The sequence below is a fragment of the Coloeus monedula genome, assembly GCF_965178545.1.
Source record: "Coloeus monedula genome assembly, chromosome: 19".
NCBI lineage: Eukaryota > Metazoa > Chordata > Aves > Passeriformes > Corvidae > Coloeus > Coloeus monedula.
In genome coordinates, this window is record NC_138799.1 from 9,485,916 (window position 1) to 9,510,037 (window position 24,122).

The following is a 24,122-nucleotide window of genomic DNA, read 5'->3' on the forward strand; positions in this document are numbered from 1 at the left end:
TTTTTTCACAGCATCACAGAATAATTTGGGTTGGAAGGACCTCTGGAGGTCACCATGCCCAACCTCCTGCTCAAAGCAGGTCTGACTTCAAAACCACATCATGTTGCTCAGGGCTAAGTCCAGCTGAGTTTTGAAAAACCTGCACTGGTGGAGATTTCACGGCCTTCTTGAGCCATATGCTCCAGTGCTTTACCAATCCAGTGTGGAATTCCTTTTCCTTTATATCCAGCTGGAATATCTGTTGTTAAAATTTGGATCTGTAGGTTCTTGCCCTTCCTTCAAGAAGAGTCTGCCTCTGCCTTCTCCACAATTCCTTACGCTCAGTTGAAGACAGCAAATCTTTGGTGTTTAGTTCTTCAGGCTGAATAAACCTGGTTTGGTGATTTCCCTGCAGGTCCTGGTGGCCCATTCCTCAGCTTGCAGGGTTTGAGGTCCCTGTGGTTGGCACCCTGCTCTCCATACTGACTGCTTTCCCCAGGAAATGCCATCCACAGTATGGCACAGGGTCGCTGTCACAGGGTCGCTGTCATCCAGGGCTTTGGAGCAGGTGTTCAGCTGTACCAGCCCCATTTGAACTTTGAGAAGTGCCACTTGTTGGCTGGCTCTTGACTCCTCCTCTTCAAGCCCCGTGGTCCTGTGAGTTCTCTGCTCACACTGTAGGACACCCCTCCAGTCTGTGTTCCTTCAGTTTGTGTATCAAAACCTTGCTAAAATCAAGGTAAGTGACACTGACACTTCTCCCATTTCACTGCAGAAGACAATCACTTTATTCAAGCCTGCTTTGCCCTGGTTTATCCTGCTTGCTGTTTCCGGTGACACTTTTATTCTTCCTGTTCCTGGAAATTAATTTCATGGAGTTTTACGCCATCATTTTTCCAGGGTTGGAGGTTAGGATGTCCTGTCTGTGATTGCCTACTAAGGTGCTATGTATTGCAAATTAAGCAGTTAAATTTCTTAGAGTGTGCTTTTTCTCTCATCCCTTTTCTAAAGAAAGATTATCCAAAATCAATTTAGTCTCTCTTCCTTAGGTCATCAGATGTTAATTCCATTCACTCACTGCCACCATAAATCAAGTTTTGAACAGTAGTCTGGCTGTTAAATGATATATATATTGATAGAAGAGATTCTATGATCTGCTCAGTTCCTCAATTCAAAGGTATTTTAAATACCAAGTGAGAGAATGAGACACTGGGCGAGAAATGGTGACAATCTGTAGTTTGGAATGTTAACACCACTTGTTTTGGCAGCGATACTGCTCGTAAAACAATAAGATCCATATGGATGCTAATTTTCCCAATTTTGAGTAATAAATACAGCCTCTTTATGGTTTAAGTAATGATATTACTCAATACCACTGCAGGGTCCAGTAGACGGTTTCATGATGAGGTAATAAATAGTGATTTTGGAGAGCTGATTTATTTGTGTTTTTCTTTTATGTGGTTTCTGATGGGGGAAGAAGAAATCCCAGAGCCAGTGCAAAGCCTTGCCCTCTCCTGTAGCTGACATGCTTTGGCTGAAGATATGTCAGCTGAGAAATATGAGCCCATCCATACAGCTCCACACGCTCCCACATTAAAGTGTTATAAAGGAACCTTCAAGTGGAAAACCAGTAACAAATTGCAGCTGAGATGCTTATTGCAAATTGCACTGCCCTGCGTGCCCCACCACCGCTCTGCCTGTTCCTCCACATGCTGCTTTAGCCAGGAAGAAAAATGGGAGGCTCCTCTGTTTTCCTCTGTTTCACAGACGGGAGCTGCGAGGGGGAGAAGCCCCAGGCCCCCGTGGTGGGTTCTCTGCGGGTCTGGGATGATGTCGCTGGCACAGACACAGGGCTGAGTATTTCACCAGTAAAATCTCTGCAGCTGTTTCCCCACTGGCCCAACCCCGGCATCTGTAGCAGCTCCTCAAAGTCTTTGCTGCCTCAGAAGTATGGAATTTGCTATCCCATCCCATGGAGGGGCAGCCAAATGCTCTGCACTCTTTCAGCCCTGCTCCCACACCAGTGCCATGCCCGGTGTGTGCTCCCAGCTCCAGGAAGCTCAGATCCTGCCCTTCCGAGCTGCTCCAGTCCCTTTCCCTCCAGAGCACCGACTTTGGGCACGCCACACCCCACACAGGGTGGGCTGGGGTTTGTTTCGTGCCAGTTCCAAGCCATGAGTAACAAAGAGGTGCTAGCAAAGGGCTCCTGACTGGGTTCTGTGGGATGTGCAAACCAGGGAAATGGGACAGCACAGTGCAGTGCCAAGAACTGTGTAGGACCTGGGTGATGCAGCCCATGGGGCAACCACATCTTCAGGGATTCAGCTCAGGAGATCCCATTTCCTATCCCCTTCTCAGAACTGGGGCTCTGCTGTGGGCTCTCAGGCAGGAGCAGCTGCCCTGGCACAGCCCTGCAGAGTCCACACAGTCCTTGGTATTGCTCCACACTTCCCATCCTGATTCATTATCTCTTGTCTTTTCTGCTGCCATTTGGTGTTTCTGTTTTCCTTCACACCCAGATAAGAGCAGGGATTTTAGGTTCTGCATTTGAGGATATTCCAGATAGAGAAAACATTGTGAGTCCTCAGCTGAGGGCTGTTGGCTTGTGCTGGCCTCAGACATTTGAGCTCACAGAACTGTGAATGCTTTCTCTGAAATTTGTCTTTTTCTTCTTGGAAAACTTCCTTTCTTCTTACGAAACAAATCAGAAATAAAATCCATTAATTTAAAATACAGTGATAATTTTCAGTACGGAGTGAGACAGCAGAGCTGTTCCTTGGCCCAGTCACCTTTGAAGAAATGATTGTCACCTTACCTGAATAAAAACTGTTTCTTCATCTGAAAGAGTGGCACAGACTGTGACAGTGATTTAAGGTCTTTAGTGTTGATTTCATGCAAGAAAATATTTTTCACAGTATGACTTTAAAGTAGACTTTTTTCCCCCAATTACTCTACATGTTGGCAGCAAATTAGCTTTGAGAGAATATTGTGCACATCACAGTTCTCTGTTGATGTATTGGGGAGTCATTTTTGGATCTTTTAGCTCAGTCAGACCAATGACTGACATTGTTCATGTCTTCCCTTTCTGTGGATTTGAAAGACTTCCTTTTGACAGGGAGGGTGATCTGGAAAAAAAGAAGCCAAAGTACAAGAAATGATTGGCAAAGTGATGATATCATCGCATGTTCAAAGACTCTGCAAATTGAAGCTTATTAAGCTGACATTTTGTCTTCTATTCAGCACTAATTGGAATCCTGCCTGGGTGCATGATGTGGAAGGTACTTAATACCTGAGTGTTTATCATGACAAAATGACAGAAATCGATGTCAGGGATGCTGTAGATTTCTGTTTTATGGAAATAACAATATATTTCAAACTGCAATTACATATCTCTGAGTAATTTGTATTCATATGTCTGAAAGTCCTTCTAAAACACCGCAAATAAGAAAACTTTACTTTTGACCCCTAAAATATTGGCCTGATCGTGAATATTCCATTTCCAGGTTTTAGAGTTGTTCTTCAGAGTTCATATTTAAAAAAAAAAAAAAAAAAAGGCTAAAAAAAGGACAAAACCCCCTGACACAAGTGTTTTCACTTGAAACAGATCTGAAAATTGCACGAAGAGTGAACTCCGTCTTCCACACGGGTGATACAATTCTTCTAAAGTTGTCTCTGACAGCTTGAGTTCTTTTGTAGTCTCTGCTTTCTGCTGTATTGGCATCTGTAAAATGAATTTAGAAAAGAGAGTGATTTTTGGAAAGGCAGCTGCTGCAAACAGAAGCTGGAAGATTTGAAGGAAGCTGCATGTTCTCCTGCTGTATTTGGTATCCTTAGGGATTTCTGGAGGGCACCTGTGTCCTGTGTGGGATAGCAACAGTACCAGTATGTTACTCTACATCTTCATCTTGGACCTTAAGAAGTTTGATTCAGATCTTCAATTAAACCTCTTGTTTAATATAAAATTAATATTTATTCAGCAGCGGACGAAATTGTTATGTGAATTTCTGTTTTTAAGGGAGTAGGGGTTGGTAATTGCAGAGTAATATGTTTTTAAAAACCCAAACAAAACAGAAACAAGCAAAAAGCTCACAAACAAACAAAAGGAGAAATGCCACCCCAAACACAAATCAATGGAGTGTGGATGCTTACAGGAATTACTGGTCATTAAGTGACTGATCCAGCTGCCTGTGTGTCCCTGTGAACTCCAGCAGTCCTGTAGCTAATGAGATGTTGACAAGCAGTAGTTTAGGGGCTGCTGGTAATTATTTGTATTGCTGGAATCCTCTCGGGGGTCTATGTTGTGTTAGTGAAAACATGGAACAACAGACAGTTCCTGTCCCAGTGAGCTGGTATCATAATTGTGCTTGTGGGATGCTGGAAGTGGTGGCAGCAGAAAGTTGGGGACCTCAGATAAACAAGGTTTATCAGCTGGTTTCTCTGCAGGTTGGCATGGTGGGAGCAGAGAAGCAGAAGACACAGCACGTGAGCTGCCTCCTTTGAATGGCTCTAATAACATTAAAAAATGCCTTTCCATGATTTGTCTGTAGCTCTAAGAGACATGTGAAGTGTGCTGGCCCCTTGCCATGTCTGCAGTGGCTGCTGTTATCAAAGGTGACCGCATGAAAAGTGTTTGACTGAGGAGGGAGATGAGCACGAGAAAAACATTTTTGTCTGTTCAAAGTTTGGGAACCCCTGTAATGATTTCCATGCTTACAGACATGCTGGTTGTTTGGCCTACTCAAGTTTAATAATAACTAACTGGAAGCCTTCTGAAGCTGTGAATTGCACGGATTTCCTCGTGGGAAAGCAAATTTGAAGAATAATTTGTTATTGTACCTTTTATTTGTTGGATGCTGTTGTTGGGGAGTGCAGGGGAGTGGCGGGAACAGGACCCAAGCTGTCAATGTACCATTGGTAATATTAGAGAGAAAATACTAATTTTTTACGGCTGAAGTCAGTTTGGGATGCGTGAGGGAGTGTGTTTGTGTATATCTATGTGTATGAGTGTGTGTATATGTATTATTGCCCTCTAATGGATAGAGTCTGAATGGCTCAGCTTTGTCTGTTTCTATGGGGCTTGCAGCAAAACAATATTTTCAGGATGTCTGATATTTCCCATTTTAGAAGAATTTTATAATGTTTATTCAGAATTCTGATGCATCTTTTGTGAGTAATGTTCCTTTAGTTTGTATAAATAATTTGGAATTCTGTAGAAGGTCCACAGCTTAGAGAAGTGCCTTTTCTTTGTTCTCTAAAGGTTTATTTCAGCTCAGATGTAACTGCTTGAAATGCAACATTTTATTCTGATATTTTTACCACAGTGCCAAAATAATAACTGCATTTTGAACAGATTTCGGTACAGTGATGACATCAAGGGCCTTTTGGATGTGTAGATTTTGCTCCTTTGCTTTATCCCATCCAGAGCGTGCCCCTGTCTCAACACCCCTGCTGAGCACCCCGGGTATCCAGGATCTGCCCAACTCCTGAGCTCCTCTCTGGTTGATGGGTGTTCCCAGTGGCTGCTCCACCCCATCCTGCTGAGCAGCTTCCTGGCTGCTCCCACGTGTCATTTATTTTCTAGGAAAAGTGGCAAAAGTGTGCAGTGTAACATTAATTCAGATTGAGTTTTCAAATCTGCGTGAGATTTGTGATAAAGTCAAGTGGTCTAATGATGTGTGGTAGGTTAGTGTTTGTTTTGCTTTTTAAATAAAACTGTCTTTGAAGGTAACTTTGGAATGACTCCAGAAGGAAGGCTGCAGGTGGTTGGGAATGGGATTACAGTTGTTTGTACTGAGAGTAGCACAATTCTCTGTGTTCTTTATAGTGGAATCCTAAAACAGCCATGTTTTTTCCTAGCTGGGCTCTGTTTTCATTCCATAAATACATGTGGGAGAATTCCATTTCAGAATTATGTTTTTCTCTCTGCGGCCATGTTCTTTTCTTTTTCAAACTTTGAAGTGCTTGCTTTTGCAGTGGGATAACTGTGCAGTGTTTGGGACACACAGCAGAACACCCCTGGCTCACGCTTCCTTCATCTCCCGCTGCAGATCCATGGAGCAGTGAGTGTCCAGAGTCACCTCCCTGCCCTCCAGGAGGTTCCTGATGGGGGTGTTGCGGAGAGATTCCTGATGGATATGGATTGCAACAAGCCAAATATTCCTACTTCTGAAATCATGTCAGTGTTCAAGGCAGAACAGCAACTCATTTCACAAAGCTCTGCTGCAGTACCTCGAATCTCTGCACGCTTTTAGCTGAGTCCATCACATTTCTATTTATGATCCAATTACAAGCTGAATGTAGGCTGGAAGAGCAGAAGGAGCAGCACATTAATCAAATTCCCTTGTAATGACTGTGTTCTCATGTGGGTGATGCTCTGAGGTGTGATACAAGGCAGGGCACACAGTGCTGGCTTTTCCTGTCCTTGCCCAGGGCTGGGCTGTCCCTGGGCTGTACCTGCTCAGCTTGGCAAGCATCCACGAAAGGCTGTTGTAGTGATGGGAGAGCTTATTCCTGGCAGCAAAAGAAATTGTCCCTGTGTTTCAGGCTACTACATTTTCCATTCATGGGGAAAATAGAAATAATTTGCATATGTTAAGAGAGAGATGAAGGATGTTGCAGGAGCATCTTCTCAGCCCAAGATGGGGACTTTATCTGCATTTCTAAATATTGATGTTTTTCTTCTGAACATGATGTTTCCTAGCAATATGCTTTTTGCCTTGGAAAAGTTATTTTCCACTTACAGTACATTGGCAGCCATTGTTTGTATTGTTCAGGATCAACCCTGGGATTTTTCTAAATGTTATTTTGATTTGATGACTCTGTTCATCAGTGAATTATGAAAGCTCTGATTGTTTAGGGCACAAGAAGGGCACAGTGCATTACTGGGTCACATGCTCACTTAATGCATGCACATTGTGGTGGCAGTAGTAATAGCTCCATTAAAGAACAAAAGGTAGCAACACATAGAAGCTCTGGATCTGGCCAATCCCCTCAAATTACCATAAATATTTGAGCAATCTGAATAGTTTTGGACTCTGTAGTAAAGCTTTCCTGTTTTTATCTGGCACTGAAGGAATGTGGAATAAAGTATTCATTTAACAAAGTACAAAAATGTGTGCTATGCAGTTATAATCATGTGTCATTAATCAGAAAATACTGCAGAAACTCTGACAAATTAAAAACACAAGGATGTGTCTGCAAGGGCTTTTTCAGTCATTAAAAAGCTGCTTCACCTCTCAGGCAAACTATTTAATGGCAACTCCTTGCTCAGTGTACTGACATCTTCAAAGGCTCTGACATCTGTCGGCCTTTGAACTACCATTAAAAAATATTATCCCATTTCCATTCTTTTATGCCCATTTTTTTAATTATAGTCCTTCTTTCAAGTTAGGAACATGGTTGGTTTAAATGATGCTGTCCTTTCGTTTTCAGCCACCCAGCTGCGGTTTGAATAAATTGATGTAGAATCAAAGGCGGGACTTTAAAGGGAAAAGGTTTGATGGACTTGGACTCCGAACCAGATGAGGTTTTATGATGAAAAGGGTTTAATCCCAGCACAGGCATCGCTTCTATCAGTTGAGCAGTACAAAGCGATTCATATATATAGGTTCACGAGAAATGATCTTTTTTTTTTTTTTTTTTTTTTTTAAACAGCACAGATCTCTTCAGGACTTGCAAATGTGGCATTAGCTAATATTCAGAGAGCTGATTTCCTTTCATCCAGCAGAAGCTTATGATTATAGTACAGTTCTCGAATTGGAAATGAGAGCTGCAACACAGATTTAAAGCTCTGCTGTCTGATTTGTATTCAATATACATGTCACTGCGGGACAAGCCCGTCTAGGCCGAGCTGGTTCAATGAAGGGAAAAACAGTTTCAGCATCAGAAATTTGAGGGGGGGGAGGGGGGGGGAAGGTACCAATTAATTCTTACCTGCTCTACCTGAGTATTGTGTGGGATACTTGGTGGATTACTCTCATTGCCGAAGCTGTGCAAACAAACCCTTGTGGTAACATTTCTTTGGCATCAGAAGCTGCGAGGGAATACGCAGGATTAATCAGTAATGGCTCCTAAAGCAGCCATTTATATGGAAGGCAATGTTTGTTTTTCTGTGCCTGATTTCAAGGAGGTTTAGCAGAGACAGCCCTGGTATTCCTTTATAGCCATAGCCTTCATTAATGTGTTAATTAGGCCTGTGTGTGGGGAAAAATGAAATCTCTGTCTCACAAGTGCATCAGAAGCCATTTGTCAAAACTACCACCTCAAGGTATCTAAGAGACAATCTCTCTACTAGTTCCCTGATCTTTGTGTTAGTAAAAATGTGCTACAAAGTCATGATTTCTTATTTTCACAGAGTAAGATTGTGTCCTTCAAAACAGTGATGCTTTCCAGAGAAGGAGAGCAGCAGATTTCAAAAGTCTGCAAATTGTGTCCCCTTAGAAGGCTGTGCCTCACTGTTGAGCAGAAAGGAGACAGCTCCATTTGGTGCTCTGCCTCGGTCAACAGTTCTCCTTCAAGCACTTCCCACAGCTATTGTTCCCTGCCAAAATACTCCGTTTTGGAGTAGTACATTTTTCCTGATTTCTTCATGCAATTTTGAGGTTGTGTTTTGGGTTTGGTTTTTTGAGAGAAGAGAGCAGTAAATATAAACATGGACCTGTATAAATGGATTATAAATGGGTTAGTTTATTTTACTCCTATTTCATAGAGTCTGCTTGTTTAGTATGTATTTAGATTTTTATATTCAAACTGTGTATTAATATTTATTTGGAGTACAGTAGATCCAAAACAGTTGCATAAATAAATCTGAAGAAATTCCTGCGCCAGGATGCAGTGGGCTATTTGTCATTAAGAAAACAAAGTGGCATCAGCTGAATTCAAGGACAAACCGAGGATGAAAAGGACAGAGATCAACAGAAAGGTGCCAGAGGAAGACACTGAAACCCTCTCGATTTCAAGGGGAGGAATGTTATGCACAGTTTCCATTTATTTTGGAAAGATCATCCTGTGATTGATCTCATCTTTCTGAACTGGTAGCTGTGGAGCAGGAGGCTTCCAAAAGCTCTCTGAACTCCGGAGAGCCACTGTCGAGATGATGGCAAGAGTGCAACCAGCACTCAAGGGTGAAGGTGCAGAGAGGGAGACTTGAACCAGCATCAGCTGGGGGTATGTGGCAATAGGTACCATCACCTGATGCCCTCAATTCCAGCCTGGCACCTGAGTTGGTTAAAGACCACCTTCTCCAGGATTTTCCTCCTCAGGTGGAGATGACACATTTCTCTGTTTGATATCAGGCTTGACACTACACATAGTCTACTAGAATGTGCTTCTTCCAATAAAAAATTGAATTGAAAAGGAGAAAGCTGAAAGTTGGACCTGTGTGTGTAGTTCTTCCTCTTATTTGTTGTGAGCAGCTAATGTGAGAATGAGAATTTACCACAACTGATTAACAGAAATACTGCAGCCGTTGTTGCTGCCGTGCAGAAATGAGGGATCTGTGCAGTTAGAAGCTGATTATTTCTTTCAAGTCTAAACCTGTGAATGACACAACTTTTATTTCTGGAGCTGCTGGATTTCAGGATTTCTGCCCACACATGTTGACAGTCATGAACCCGAGAACAAGGACTTCATGTTTGGTTAAAGACTGTCGCCTTCACTGTAAAAGTGCGACATCAGAAATGAGAGAGAGGTTCCTGCTGCTCGGCATTATTTGGCAGAGGAGAATAGGGCAGGTGGTGCATTGAAGTCTTCTGTTGCTGGCCCAGAGAATGACAGTGTTGGGTTCCTTATTTGGCTTCCTGTGATTATGCTGTGGTTTTGAAAAATTTATCTTTTTCATCTCAGTAACAGTCAGGGCAGAGCTTGGGCAGAGCTATGAACTGCGAGTGTTCCTCAGGTACCTGTTGAGTTGGTCATGGTAGAGGCCTGAACAGGAGTTGCTGTCCAAAGTGGGCTTGGCTACAAGTATGAACTTCAGAAATCAAAGATGGGAGATATTTTATGCATGAACAGCTGATTATTGAGGCTTTGTATCTGCAGCTTGTTTTTGGTTTGTCCTGTCAGTTTTGTGTTCGATACCATTTCCATTGAAGTCATCATAAAACCCTCATGGGATGCATGGGGTAAAACTTGGGAATATTCAAAAAATGTGTGTTTTGAGCAACAAATGCATCCAAAATTAAAGTGTGTGATGCTTTTCTAGGTGTTGTTTGGAGGCATTGTTTTGGCTTTTTTACTTACAGTGAAATCTTTTCTCTAGCTGACAGGCAAAGACATTCGCATAGACAATGCAGCATGTTCCTCTTCTGGGGACAAATTGGGAATTATAATACGTTTAATTTTGCTGCCTCATAGAGATGAATGTCTGTAGTAATCCTTAAATCTGCAATACATCGTGTGTGCATTTAAATCAGAATTACACATTGTTCAGGAAATGTTAATGCTTTTAGATTTAATGTGTGGAAAATTTAAATGCAAATGTTTTTTAAAAGCTTTGACTTAGGGGATGCTGGACACAAAATGCTCTGAGATTGATTGGCTGATTTATTTTCTTGTCTCCACTGCAGAGATCTTTAGGCTCCATTTCTGGATTCCATTGCAGGAAATTCCTATTCTTCCTTAAATATCAGTAGCTTTTCCTCACTTTCAGAACAAGCTTTACTCCAATGTTATTTCAGAACTGAACTTATCTTTAGCATTCATCTGAGAGGAATATTTTCCTTTCACATCCCGAAATGCAGAAATTAAAGCTTTAGAGTTCTTCATAAAGGAAAACGGGGAAGGTGTTAGGTGTAAATTTCATCAATTATCATTTAGGGATGGATTGTTATGGTTTGTATGATGCAGAAAACCTGCTATTATATGTTGATTTTCATTTACTTTATTTCTATTTTGCTCTCACAAGTTATTTTAGGGGATCACTGCATTAAACAGGTATTTATGGCTGATTTATTTTCTTGTCACCATCAAATTTAAGTTCCGTTAATGCACTTACGTAGATTATGATGTGCCCATTTGAGAGTCTCCATTAAAATTCTGTGTAGAAAGACAGAAGGAAATGAGTCCTCTCCTGGCAGGTCCCTTAGCAGTTTTATTAGAATAATTTTGTTTGTACAAAGAAGAATACAAAGGTAAACATTCCTTTCATCAGATAAAAGGAGAGGAGAAAGACGGCGGAATTTTTAATTTTTGTCTCAGTAATCTGTTTCAATGCACATACAATAAATCAGGGAAGAAGAATCTGCTCTGGATCAGTGTCCCAGGCAAGAGGGCCAAGTCTCTTACAGGTCTTAGAACAGTTAAATGGAAAATGTATTTACATTTATCACAGTTTCAACTCGGTGAGTAATCCTTTGGCTCATCAATTCTCTGCATTGTTTTGTTACATGTGTAAGCTCGAGGTTCTTCCCTTTGACTAAAACTCATTTTGTTAGGAAGGCAGTGACAATAACCAACCTAGATGAAGTTCTACTTTCTAGCTGCTGTTAACTAAATTGGAATCAAATGTACTTATGTAAATTAAGAAATCAAAATAAGCTCTGTTAATTTTGAGCTCTTTGTGGAGCTGTTCAAATGGATGTCTGATTTTCTTTCTTTCTTCTCCCCTCTCCTTTTTTTTTAAGCCCAGTTTGTAGCTTAAGTGCCATTTACATTAACTGGGATTTAGGCAGATGACTGGCTTCTGTAAAAGTCCAGATCTATTTCAGTGCACTTCTTTTGGGAAAAAAAAAATCATCAAAATTTGTGTTTTCCTTAATGCCGTGTCACAACAGATCTCAGAAATGTGCTAAGATGTAGAAACCAGAGTCGAGCCAATATTTTCAGTGTAACTTTTCCTACTGGTGTTTTAATACCTATGTGTTTCTTGTTTCTTTTTAGTTTTCAGAAATAGGTGGCAAAGTTAGTGAACAGTTTGGGGGTCAAATCACCTGTTAATTGTTGCTTAAGCATATTTATTTGCAGGAATGACACAGGTAGACTCATTTTTCGTTAATTTTATTGGAAATGGAGCTGAGCAGAAGGTAACTGTTGTTCTTCATGAGTCAACACTTCCACTGTGTTTCAGGAAGTGCTTAACAGGATTAGACAAGACAGAGAAAATACATTGCTAAAAAGTAAAATCTAGTCTTGAAGGGTGCTGGACCTTCCTTGGGATGGTGTTCAGTGCAGGATTAGTGGTGAGAGGGGTGTTTGGATACCAGAGGTGAGTGGTGTTTACCCTCCAGCATCACTGTACAGGTAGGGTGGTATTAAACCAGTCCCCACCCCAAACTGAGACGCTGGTAGCTGCAGGATAAGCAGAGTTAGTAGGAATAAACTTTTATCAGATTTGTAAATGTTAGAGGCATTTTTCAGAGCATGCACAGTGCTGGAATAGCCCAAGTAAAGAATCTTACCAAGGAGATTTGACCTTTAAAAGCAGCTTAATGCCATTAAAATTAATAAAATAAATATGTAAGTTAGCAGCTCAACACCTCCATTTACAAATCCCAGTGGGTATTTTCAAGAAAGATGTCAGAGGTACATTTGCAAAGGTGAGAGAAGTTGAGGTTGTGTGGAGATGGAGTGAATAGACCTTTGCATAAATCCTGGAATATGGGGATTGAGCTCTGACTCTGCTGAGCTGCACATATTTCACCCTTAGTTGCACCTGCACTGCTGGTACCGTAATTTTTTTGACACTGGACATTCATCTGTGTGAGCCTCAAGATCTGCCCCTCCCTGTGTGATGTGAGTGTTAGTGAGGTTAGTGCCGGTTAGTGGGTGCAGCTTTGGTTTGTGTAAGTTTCCCTCCAAGACCTAAACTTGATCATATCCAGCCTGATTTATAAACGGAGAACATTTCACTTATGAATGTATTAATAACTTCACCCCAATCACTGCAATGTAGTTACATATAGGATATATATAAAAAAAGATATATAAATAGGATGAAGATGGCTCCTTTTTAAGAAGCTCTGCAATAGCACCAACATTCTGGACGGATTTCTTTTCCCCTCAAGAACGAGAACACTTCAGTATGCACAAAATACTATATAAGCATACAATAAAATGCATCTCTGAGTGTTGAAGCTGATATTTTAGTGTTTCCAGGAAGTCCTAGATCACTGACCAGGACTATTTATAATGGTGGGGGTGCTAATTTCTATGATTTTCCCTGGAAGGGCTTGCACACCTCCATGCTCTTGGAATGATCAGTGCTCTTAGGAACCGAGCCCAACCTACTATAGTCGTTGAACTGTTGTTCATTTTCACTTCATTTCATGCCATTTCCTTTATCTGCTCCTTTAAATACCACATTTATGGGCCTGTGTGTTCTTACCCAAAAGGCATTTAAACTTGACAGTGTAATAGATTGTGCTGTGAAAACTAAATAGCTGTTTATTACTTATCCCTGTTAATTTGTGCTCTGCCACATCATTACCCATGTGATAATGTGCCACTGGTTTTCTTTGCAAATGAAATCACATCTTTTGAATGATTCATAATATTGACAAATTGCTGATTTTACCACTCATGAGAGAAAAAGGATAATAAGTTCTTTACGTATTTTAACTGAAATTGCCATGGTATAGAAAATATTTTTTAACATAGTTGTTTAAATGGACATGATTGTGTTCATTACAAAGGAGCCACAAATAGCTGCCAGGTGGCTGGACTGGACAGTTGGAATTCCTTTGGCGTGGAGAAAAGCAGGTATACTGGGACCAGTGAGTCAAATTCAGTAGGATGACTTGTGGACGAAAAGATCAGAGAGCCATTAGGACTGTGCCTGGGCCTTGGCTGGCAGGGTCCAGAGGGTAAAATTCATGAGCATAGTTCCTGAAAACCAGAGTAAGATCAGCTAAGGGGAGGATTGTTGTCCCTTGCAGAACTGCAGTAGAAAAACTCATTAATATAAATCAATTTTGTTCTGAACACAGATCAACATTACACACATTTGAAGTTCTTACAGCTACACTTTTTTTCTAAGCTTAGAGCTGCAAATATGTTTATTTTTCAGGCTTTTTTTATGTTAAATGCATTGGTTGTTTTTGTGATTGTAGAGAAACTTGTATGACCTGTTTCCCAGCATTTGATAAAGCTTTGTTTTCTCACAAGAAAGCTGAAGCCGTTCAGATTCCCACTTTCAGCAGATAATCCCCTCTAAGGTGTTTTGCAGTAAATGTGCCACTGGTTGCTGTGTGTCTGGGACAGGACACTTCATCCCTCTCTTCTGGGACACTGCACTGATCATGGGTAAAAAGGGAGTCAGAGTCACCACTGAATCACTGGGTGTTCCTCCTTCGTTCCTTATTTTCCTTTCACTTCTTCATCATCAAAGTGAGATTTGTTTTTACTACAGACTGCCTTTCCCTTGACTGGACTGATCTCCTTTCAAAAATAATCCAGTGCCCAATAACAAATGTTATGGATACCTCATCCGTCGCTGTCACACTACGGCAGCGTGACAAGGCGCAGAGAGACAAATGTCCCTTTCAGAAGGGCCCAGCTGATGTTTCACAGCACACATTGCTCATTTTAGTGTTCTTCCAGAGGAGGAAATGCTGAGAAGGTCTTGGCACACAGAGGCAGAAGCTGCTTATCTGTGGGTCAAATAGGGCTGTAACTTACAGGCGGAGGTTATTATCCTAGAGGAGATCTTTGGGATCATCCAGCCTAGTCCATGCTACTGCTCAGAGGTTCTGGGGGAAGTTGTTGTAGGCTTTTTTTAAATGTTACATGCCAGCAAAATTAAGCACAGCAAAGTGAGCCCTGTGCAGTCATCTCTGACTGGAGCCAAGTTAGCCCAGCGCAGAAAACTTCTGAAACTCAGTCTGAAGAGTTGTCAGGAGCCCCTTGAGAAGTGCAGGGGTGTTTAACAGTGATGCTCTGTTCCAGCAGCCTGAGTGCTCCCAGCAAGACAGAGCAATGAGGTTACTTCAGCTTCATCTTCTGGGAGATCTTAGTCACTTACTGTAAATCTGCTGAAGCAACACCTCAGTGATTCTAGATCTGCGCCTTGGGGAATAAATTAGGAGTGCATTTCATCTTAACTCTCCACTGCCTTGTTTTTGTGACTTTAAAATGCCCTGGACACTGGAGCTGAGCGTGGTGATGGGTGCATGTGGTTTGCTGTGTAATGCACTGAGACAGTGAGCTCTGTGTGTTCCATCCCCATGAGTGTGAAGATGCCGTCATGCTCCAGCCTCTTCCTCAGAAATTGATCCAAGGAAATGCTTCATGGGGGTGAAGTAGGAGCTCCTGAAAAATAAAGGGAATTTGTGTTATCATGGTTTTTAATTAGACCATAGTCATTCGGTCCATTTCTCATCCCTGTTGCCTGTAAGTGGAGCAGAGTTTCAGACATCAGCAACAGATTTTAATTTAAACTTTTTGCCAACTTTATATTTTCTTATGCAATTTACTTTTTAAAATTAAGAGCACATGTTTTCCTTCCAAATAACACGCAGTACATTTATTGGCATTTTAAATAGGCCAAAGTGAGTGACCAACCTTCTTTTTCTTTCAAGTCTATTTTTTCCCTGCAGGCAAATTGCTGTGGGCTTATGACCCACCCTTTTTATGACACTATTTCAGCACAGATATTCTTAGTTAGAGTTCTAAGTTATTTCTTTGAAACAGGAATAGAAATCACCACCTTGGCCAGCAGTTCCTTCATCTAAAGGATGTACAAGTATGTCATATAAACTCATATGAAATCTCTACTCTGTCACACACTTTATGTGTTTGTATTTTTGTTTTATTCGGAATACTGTGTAAGCTGGTGTTGTCTTGCTATTTGTTGTCCTGTATGTGGATTAATGGTCATTTTACAAAATGCTTCCTTGTTTGGGGCATGTTCCTGTGGCATGGCCATCCTGGGAATTGCTACAAACTTTTGCATCCTTTCTAAAATAGATACAGATCTCTCTTATTTCATGTGCTCATACCCATACAACCGAAATAGAGACTACAACACTTTGATCGAGAAAAGGCAGCAAGTGGCAGTAACATTTTGGCCCTATTATGTACTGTCAGCCTTTATTTCTTATGTTTAATCCCTGTTTAGCACAATAATAATTTGCTTAGATGGGGTGTTTAAGGTGTGTTTTTCTCACAGCAGCTCTTGTACTCAGGCAGTTGTTTGGAGCATATAAACAACTTGGTTCCCAAACAGAGATTTGGGCAGCCAGAGGAGAATTTGAGAAACCAATACTGAGAAAGTGTTACAAAGAAACTATCCTGCCCTCGAATCTCGAGCCTGAGAAGTGAGATTTTTGTAACTGCAGCTTTTATTTTCCACAGAATCGTTAAGAAAAAGACAGTTGCTCATAAGTTTTATATTTCACAGATTTTTCGCAACTGAGAGTTAAGTCATCTTGGGGCTTTTTTTTTTCCCAATTTGCCTACATTTAAGTCTAATAATAGTTTATTAAACCTGGCATGTGGAATAGCAGTCTTAGTGCTGGAAAGTTTGGGATTCATTTCCTCAGCAGTTGGGAGATATCTGTGTCACACAAAGTTGTCTCAGACACTGAGTTGTTCGGGCGTAAGCTGCTTCTGCCACTGACTTTGTTTATGGGAAAAACTAATCTGGCTGTGAGAACTGGACTTATTTGAAAGTAATTGACAAGAACTGTGTCTGGGATGCCCAATATAAGCTTTTTCCAGTCACTTTGGAGAGATTAGATGTCTTTTAACATCATCTTACTCGCAGTGAAGTTGCTCCAAAGGGAATCCTTTAATCATATTAGTTTCGCTGCCATCTTCAGAGTCTTTCTTCTTCCCTAGTAGAACCAAATCTGCTTTTGCCATCTATTAGGTCCAACATTAATGCTCCTTTGCATATTAATTACTGCTACTTTACCTATAACATTCAGCTCACTATCGGCTGTCCCCAGTTTTGGCTCTGAAGGCCGGGAGCTGTTACTTTCTCCTTACAAAAAACGTGGGATTGTGTTTCTTTTTCTGATGGCTTTGTATAAGAACCATTGAATAAAGAATGAAGTAAAGCTTAAAAGGTGTAACAGTTGAGTCAGGAATTCACCCAGTCTTTATTTTGGCTTGTAATGTCATTTATGAATGAATTTTCCTTGTATTTTAAAAAGTTAGCCTTGATTTCTTATCCTAAATATTTTAACCAACTTTTTAGGGAGCTTCTGAGCAATGTAATTCCGTAGTTTCACTTATGTGTGTGTGTTGGGGGTGTAATTAAAGGAAGTTTTTTATTTTAAAATAGAGAGGAGAAAAAAAAAAGAAAGTGGGGGAATGAACTTTCAAGAAGAACTCTCACAGATTAAAATATAATTGTGACTATTCCAGGCAGGACTTGCACTGGGGCAGCTGTTAAAAACCCCAAATTGTCCGTGTGTCAGTTTGGAACTCAGACCATATCATCCATCAGCAATTGCAGCTCTTATCTTCATTGAGTTAGTGCTGATTTGGGTAAGGAAAAGGCAGGCTGTCATGTTCTTGTGATCTGGAGATGAAATCATTTTCCGAAAGAATTATAAAAGTACATTGCGGATTATAATTATATACTGAGACGTACTTTACATTTTCAGTCTGTATACAGATTTAATAAGAAATTAAACATGTGTAGAGGAAAAGCTCAGGAAAGGAAGGAAAGGATCTATTGCAGATTACAGTATATGGAACATATGTTTGAGATAATGCTGATAGGGCTGAAATATGTGGCCTGTGTTAGAGTTCTGTACACAAATGACGTGCTCATTCCTTCTCCACCATACACACAACCTTACCTTTGACATAGCAGGGACTAATGCCAGTGAGTAATTAAGAAAGCATGGAAGCAAAATGAGTTTCTGAGATGGTTAATATTATTTAGTACATGTTACAGCTGTGATAGCTGAAGGACAAACTGAAGGTTTGAAGGGAGAAGACATCTTTTATTACACCATATAGTTCAAATCGCTTCAAAAATAGGCAAACTTTCAAGCCTTGAATTTTTTTCCTCTCTCAGATCACAGTATTTACAGAAATCTGTCTTGGGAGATTAATGTACAAGGCAATAGATCTGATAGTCATTCATGTCCCAACTTTGGTCAGAAACACGTGTTTCCTTTTCAAACTTTTGTAGTAATGTGGTTCTCAGAGGCTGCAAATAGATGGTGTAGCTGAGTACAGACAGTGTATTAAAAGTGTCTGAAGAAGAAAAATAGTAGCTGGAGAGAAGGAGCAATTCAGAGCTCTAGAATCAGCAACTGGAATTCCAGGACAATGGGAACTTTAAATATACACTGCTTTTCCTCAGATTTTCTTGTGAAACCTTTAGTAAGTTGAGCTGAGCCACCTGTACTTGTTTGATTCTGCTCTCAGTATTGTCACATCCTCTGTGAAAGAATTCCAGGGAGCTGCAAAGTTTCTTGTGAAACAGGGAGGACAAAGGGGGAAATCCTGTGTGAGTTTTCTAGTCAAAGTACTCATTTTCAGAATTACATTTATAAATGAAAACATCCATGTGCTTTCAGTGTCATGCTTCACACTTAGCTGTAAGGACAGTGCTTTATGTCCCAGGTGTGGTGCTCCTGTACTTCAGTGAAGAACCCACAGAAGAAATGGAGTTAGAAAAGTAGCTAGTGAGAGTTACATGCAAGTGTAATCTGAAGTAATAGGTGTGTATCTACTCCTGTTGTAAAGTAGCAGAGTGAATTCTGTAGGATTAGGAGTAACACAGCTTTATCCTTGTCACTTTGATCCCTCCCCCTTGGTGTCCCCCCATCAGGGACTAGCAGCAATTGATAAATGATTGGTGACACTCTGATAGCTCACTGGAAGGCAGCAGGTCATTTCTGAAGGATAAAAAAAAAGGCATGGATAGGGTATGTAGTGATTATATGCCACAAACTCAATTTCTCCTCCAAAAATGTCCATCTTAGCAGTGCTTTGGGCGGGAGGAGCTGTATTTATCTGTGTGCGTGAAAAGAAAGGGAAGAGTAAGAAGAAAGGCGAGGAAAAGGCACAGAGCATCCTCTGAGTCTGCTCCTACCCCAGCTAACAGCCTGTCAGAGAAAACCAAGTGGGTTTTGTGTTGTGGGTTTGGGTTTTGTCACTTTGTTTGCTCTTTCTCTCAGGTGATCTCTGGTTTGGAGGGCCAAATCCACAAGCTGAGGGAAGAGCTGATTCAGGCAAATGCTCTGCGGAACCAGGAGCTGCTGGACCTGAGCCTCCAGCGGGACGAGGAGAAGCTGAAGGCAGCTCGAGACATGGAGGCAAAACTGAGCAGTGTGAAGATGGAGATGGAAAAAGTGATAGCAGACCTGAAAAAGAAGCACGCAGCAGAGACAGAGGCGGCCTTGGACAAGGTAGGGGATTCACAAAGAGCAGCTCCATGGGGCAAAAGCGCAGCGATCACCCCAAAGATCAGCTGAGCAACGTTTTCCTAAGGAAAAATGTTTAGGGGTCACTTGAGTTGAAAAAACAGATGCAGACCATGAGATGCCAGAGTCACAGCATGAGTGTGGGACGTTCTGTGCTTCTGTGATGGAAGCCTTTGCTCTGGACATGCTGGGGCTGGGCAGCACCTCCAGCGGGGGTGGAAGGTGCCATGAGGTGCTCAGGAGCCAACAGGGCTTTAAAACCACAGGTGATTTCACAGGTAAAGCCAGCCAGGACCAGGCTAATCTTTCTTTGCTGGAATAGAGACAATAGAAAGGGCGGTTCTGCCTAGCCAAGCTTTTTCTACCTTAAAAAGAGGGTGAGCTCTGAAGGAGGAAAAAACTCAGGCTCAGAGTACAAGGAAATTGTGTCTGGTTGCCACAATGGCTGGTCTAATTTTACCTGTGTACATCAAGTGAGAAAGGACTCTGGGTAAGATTTGAAAATAGAAATTAGTGTTTCAGATTGATCAAGGCTTCTCTCCCATTCTGTTCTGTGGGGTCACTGCCCACATCCCTGCTTGCTGCGCATCCGTTGGACCCATGTCTTGAATTCAAGTATTCCCCCCCATTAGGGAGCTAAAACATGCAAGTTTTATTTCAAAAGCTAAACTAAAAAAACCCTACTTAATATTTATGGTAGACTGTGTATGTGTAAGCAGATAGTTGTTGAAGTGTCTTTTATACGTTGCATTAAGGGACTAAATCACACATTTTCGTGCAAGGGGGTGTGCAGTGGCACAAATTAACAATCTGCATGGAGTGTTTGAGCAGCCTTTGTGCAAGTGACATTTCATTTACCTGCATCAGGTTCTTGCTCCGTAATTTTAAAGAGCATTCGGAGGATTATGTTGGAAATCAGCCAGCCTGAAGCCATTAAAATGGCTGTGATCAACAATTCAGAATCTTTTCTGAATGTAAGGAAAGCTCTGCTTGGCATAATTATTTAAAGCCAAGGTCACAGAAAGTATTTAAACCTTTGAAATTCATCATTAAAGGATTAATTTTAACTCAGGAAGACATTGTCATTTTTGCTTAAAAATGGAATTTGAATCTCAATTCTTTTCTTTCTTTGATCTTTTTTTACATGTGTAGTATAGCAAAAGAAAAGTTAACTTCTTTACATCCTCAAATTAAAGTTACAAATAATCCTTCATAGGGCAATATCTTTAATAGTCTTGAATTGTCATTTCTGTCAGAAATACTGGTTTTCTTTAATTTGTTGGATTTTTTTCCTATTTTTCAAAAAGTTTGCTAATTTTAAGCTATATTAACTGCTATTGTATGTTTTTTCTTTAACCTACTTCCCTATTTTACCCTAATCTGAAGAGCACGTGTTGAGTAAAAGATAGGAGGGGAAAAGAAAAAAGTATCTCTGTTGAAAAATCTTTCACAGACATGTGAAAATACCTGGCATTACCTTCAAATCTCCATTTCCCCATTCTGTTTCATTTCTGTCTTGCAATTGTAGAACTGTGGCAATTGGCCACAAAATCCAAAACTCAAAGTAGCTTAGAGGGCAAACTCCATTTAACGCTCAAAAGTAGCAGTTTCAGCTAATTTAGTTCAAATCTTGATCCTATTACAGTCCACAGAACTTTGATGAAGATGATTTTATCCAAGAGGGGGAAAAAAGCATCTTAATTACAGCATGAGCCTTGAAACTTGTTTTTGAAAATATTTTCTACCAGGTTACCTTGAAATTTAGGACAATATGGGAGAAAAATTTGTTCTCTAAAGTTACTTTTTTTGGTGCCAATTTGTGAAGACTGCTTAAAAATCCAGTGGGAAGCTGAATTTCACAGTTCAGGTGTGGAACATCTGACTGTCCAGATTTTCTGAAGGTCAGTCCATTCTCGAGTGAGGGATCTCATTCCTCTGTGATCTGCTCTGTGAATAATGTTGATTTCTGTGTGGATTGCTTTGTGTCATTGTGGACTGTTGTTAACGTGAACATGAGGAAATACAAAAGAAATGATTCATACTTAAGTGACAAGAAAAACAAAAGTACAAATGGGTAGAAGAAGATCCAGGATTCCTCTGGCATTGCCCTCCCCATAGTCCTGCTGCTGTGGGGATGGGAAGGAGGAGAGTGAGAGGCAGAGACAGGGGAAGGAAGAGTCTTCATTACAGGCACACTGAACATTTAAATGTTTGTTGGTATTTGTGGACAGCTTTTCAATATTTAGGGACACATGATTTATTCAGGTCTGTAACTTTCTGTTGCTTGAAAATCTCAGCTTTAGAGCTGGGACATTCTTTATTGTCATGTTAGTTCCTGAGCGTTCCCCTTACACTCCAGGGTTCGTCAGGATCGGTGTCTTTTGGAGATTCCTGGGACATTTTTAGGATTGTGCCTGTTTTTTCCTGCTTTGCTTCTGTAAGATATTGATGCATTTTCAGCATTTTCTGTACATGTCTAGGTGAGCTGACCAAAGTTTTAGGATCATTTTTCCTGCAGTGTTTTGTCCTATTAGGAGGAAATCCTTCCCTGTGAGGGTGGTGAGACCCTGGCACAGGATGCCCAGAGAAGCTGTGGCTGCCCCTGGATCCCTGGAAGTGTCCAAGGCTGGGTTGGATGGGGCTTGGAGCAGCCTGGGACAGTGGAAGGTGTCCCTGCCCATGGCAGGGGGTGGGACTGGATGAGCTTTAGGCATCATCCAACCCGGACCATTCCATGTTTGATATTCGGGAACACACAGACCTGGAGCTGGGCTCTACTGATGCCTGATTTGGGCAGGGCCAGGTGTGTTCCAGGATGCATCAGCAGCACTTGGGGCATGAACACTCGTCAGCCAGGTGCAGTGGACTTGGAGCATTTCCAGGTTTGCCAGGCATGACTTGAGAGCAGGAGACAAAGTCTGAGTGTGTGCAGATGTTGGGCTTGGCCGCCGCCGCTGTTTGTAATGTTCTGTGGGATTTTCTTGGCAGAGGAAATGAGCATTCAGCATGGCCTGAGCAGAGCAGTGGACAGGCTAACAATGCTCAAAGGAAGCAACCTTGGAACACTGAAAATATCTCATAAAAAAGCTCCCTTTGAGCAGCACACATGAGTAAATTGGAGTGGGAGAAGATGATGGTGGGGTTTTTTTTCCTCTCTAAATAATTTTCAACATTTAGCATTTTATTTACTTTTTTTCTATATTTAAATAGATATTTTGACTCATTCTGTTGAAGGTTTATGCAGGTTCCAGGAACATCTAATTCTCTTTCAGTGCTGCTTTTCTTGTGGAGAAGTAATTTACATTTTTGTGTATTGACTGTACTGAACACACATGACATTTGATTACAGGACAGAGCTGTAGTCAAAAAAACCCCAAAAACAAGTTAAACACTTTAGTTTTGGGACTGCAATTGTTTTGATGGAAGTAAGCTGTGAAGTGGTTCCCTCTGGAGAGATGGGACTCCAAGGTGGCACAAAACCTGGCCGGAGCCATGCAGATCCTGCTTGTGGGCTTTAATGATGTTGATGTTAGTTGTACGCTGAGATTTCTGTGATTTTAAATCAAATCTGATATTTACAGTTTTTACCTGTAGCAATCACTCCACCTGTATCTGGTGCGAAGTCCACGTAAAACTAAGATGCTTGGGGACCTTAAAGTTAAGGTCACTCTGTAAGTGACCACTTCCCTAATTAGGAATAATTATTCTATACAACAGTTTTGTTGCAAGTTAATGTTTTTGTAATTGGGCCCTTTTCAAAACTTTTCAGTGTCCTCTAGTTGGATACTTATTTTCTGAGCAACTTGCATATAATTTGCAAATGAGGTACCGATAATGTGCCCTAGAGAACATTTCATCCCCTCCCTCAGCATCAGGCTCTGTGATGCTGGGTTAATTCCTCACTCAACCCAGTTGGATGTAACTCTTTGGGCATATATTCATGCTGCATGTGCAGGAATATCTGTGATTCACAGTATCTCTTCTGGCACTGTTGCAGATGATGTCACACTGTTCAGCACTGGCAAAGAAATAGAAGATGAAGGGAAAAAGAATATGACATCTTCTGAGATGAAAGATACTCCAAGAGATACTTGGTTAAAAGTATTGAGGTTCCCCTAAGCAGTTACTTCTGCTCCTAAAGTACGAGCATTCTGTGCCTTCCATGAGTTCACATTTCTCAGTCCTGCCTCTCCAGCTCTGGTTCCTCTCTGCCAACTCCACATTTCATTAACACCAGACATGGTTCCATCTTTGTCCCTAAGACATTCTGAGAACTGGATGCGATGGAACCTTTGATCTGACACCTTTCACTTCATTAACTTGAAGACTGAAGCCACACTTGCAGATAACTTTGTTTGTGGGAGCACTCGGAGGAGCTGTTTTCACACTCACTGCAGTGATTCCCTGGTTATTTACATGGGGGCAGATAGGTCAACCATAAAATGTGGACGTATATTCTTCCCGAGTGTAATGATCTCATTAAATTGTGTCTAATTGTAATGCAGACCTATGTTTGTGTCCTTGCTGAATGCAGTCAGGATCTCTACCAGTTGTAGATGTGCCATTTTTTTAAACTTGTTTTGAGTCTATTACATCAATTATTTAGCTTAGGCCCCAGCTATGAATAATTTAAGGAGCCTCCAATTCTTACCAAGAAGAGTTGGATGTTTCCCAAGACTCTTAATTGTTTTCATTATAATCCAAGAACTATTGTCTATGATATTATCTCTCTGTTCCAGAGTAGTAATATTTTTATTGTTTTTGTTTTGTAGAGCCTGTGTACATTAAATTACATTTGGTTCTTGAACGTTTCTGACACAG

At 41.1% G+C, this 24,122-nt stretch overlaps 1 protein-coding gene across 2 annotated transcripts in view; it reads left to right on the forward strand.

Annotated features, from left to right (window-relative positions):
- CEP112 (centrosomal protein 112) overlaps nucleotides 1-24,122 on the forward strand; it is a 157,982-nt gene that overhangs the window by 79,399 nt on the left and 54,461 nt on the right. For both annotated transcript variants that reach the window (XM_082293982.1, XM_082293983.1), the window contains exon 21: nucleotides 19,056-19,286. In XM_082293982.1, coding sequence (XP_082150108.1) covers nucleotides 19,056-19,286 — 231 coding nt within the window. The remainder of the gene's footprint in view (nucleotides 1-19,055; nucleotides 19,287-24,122) is intronic.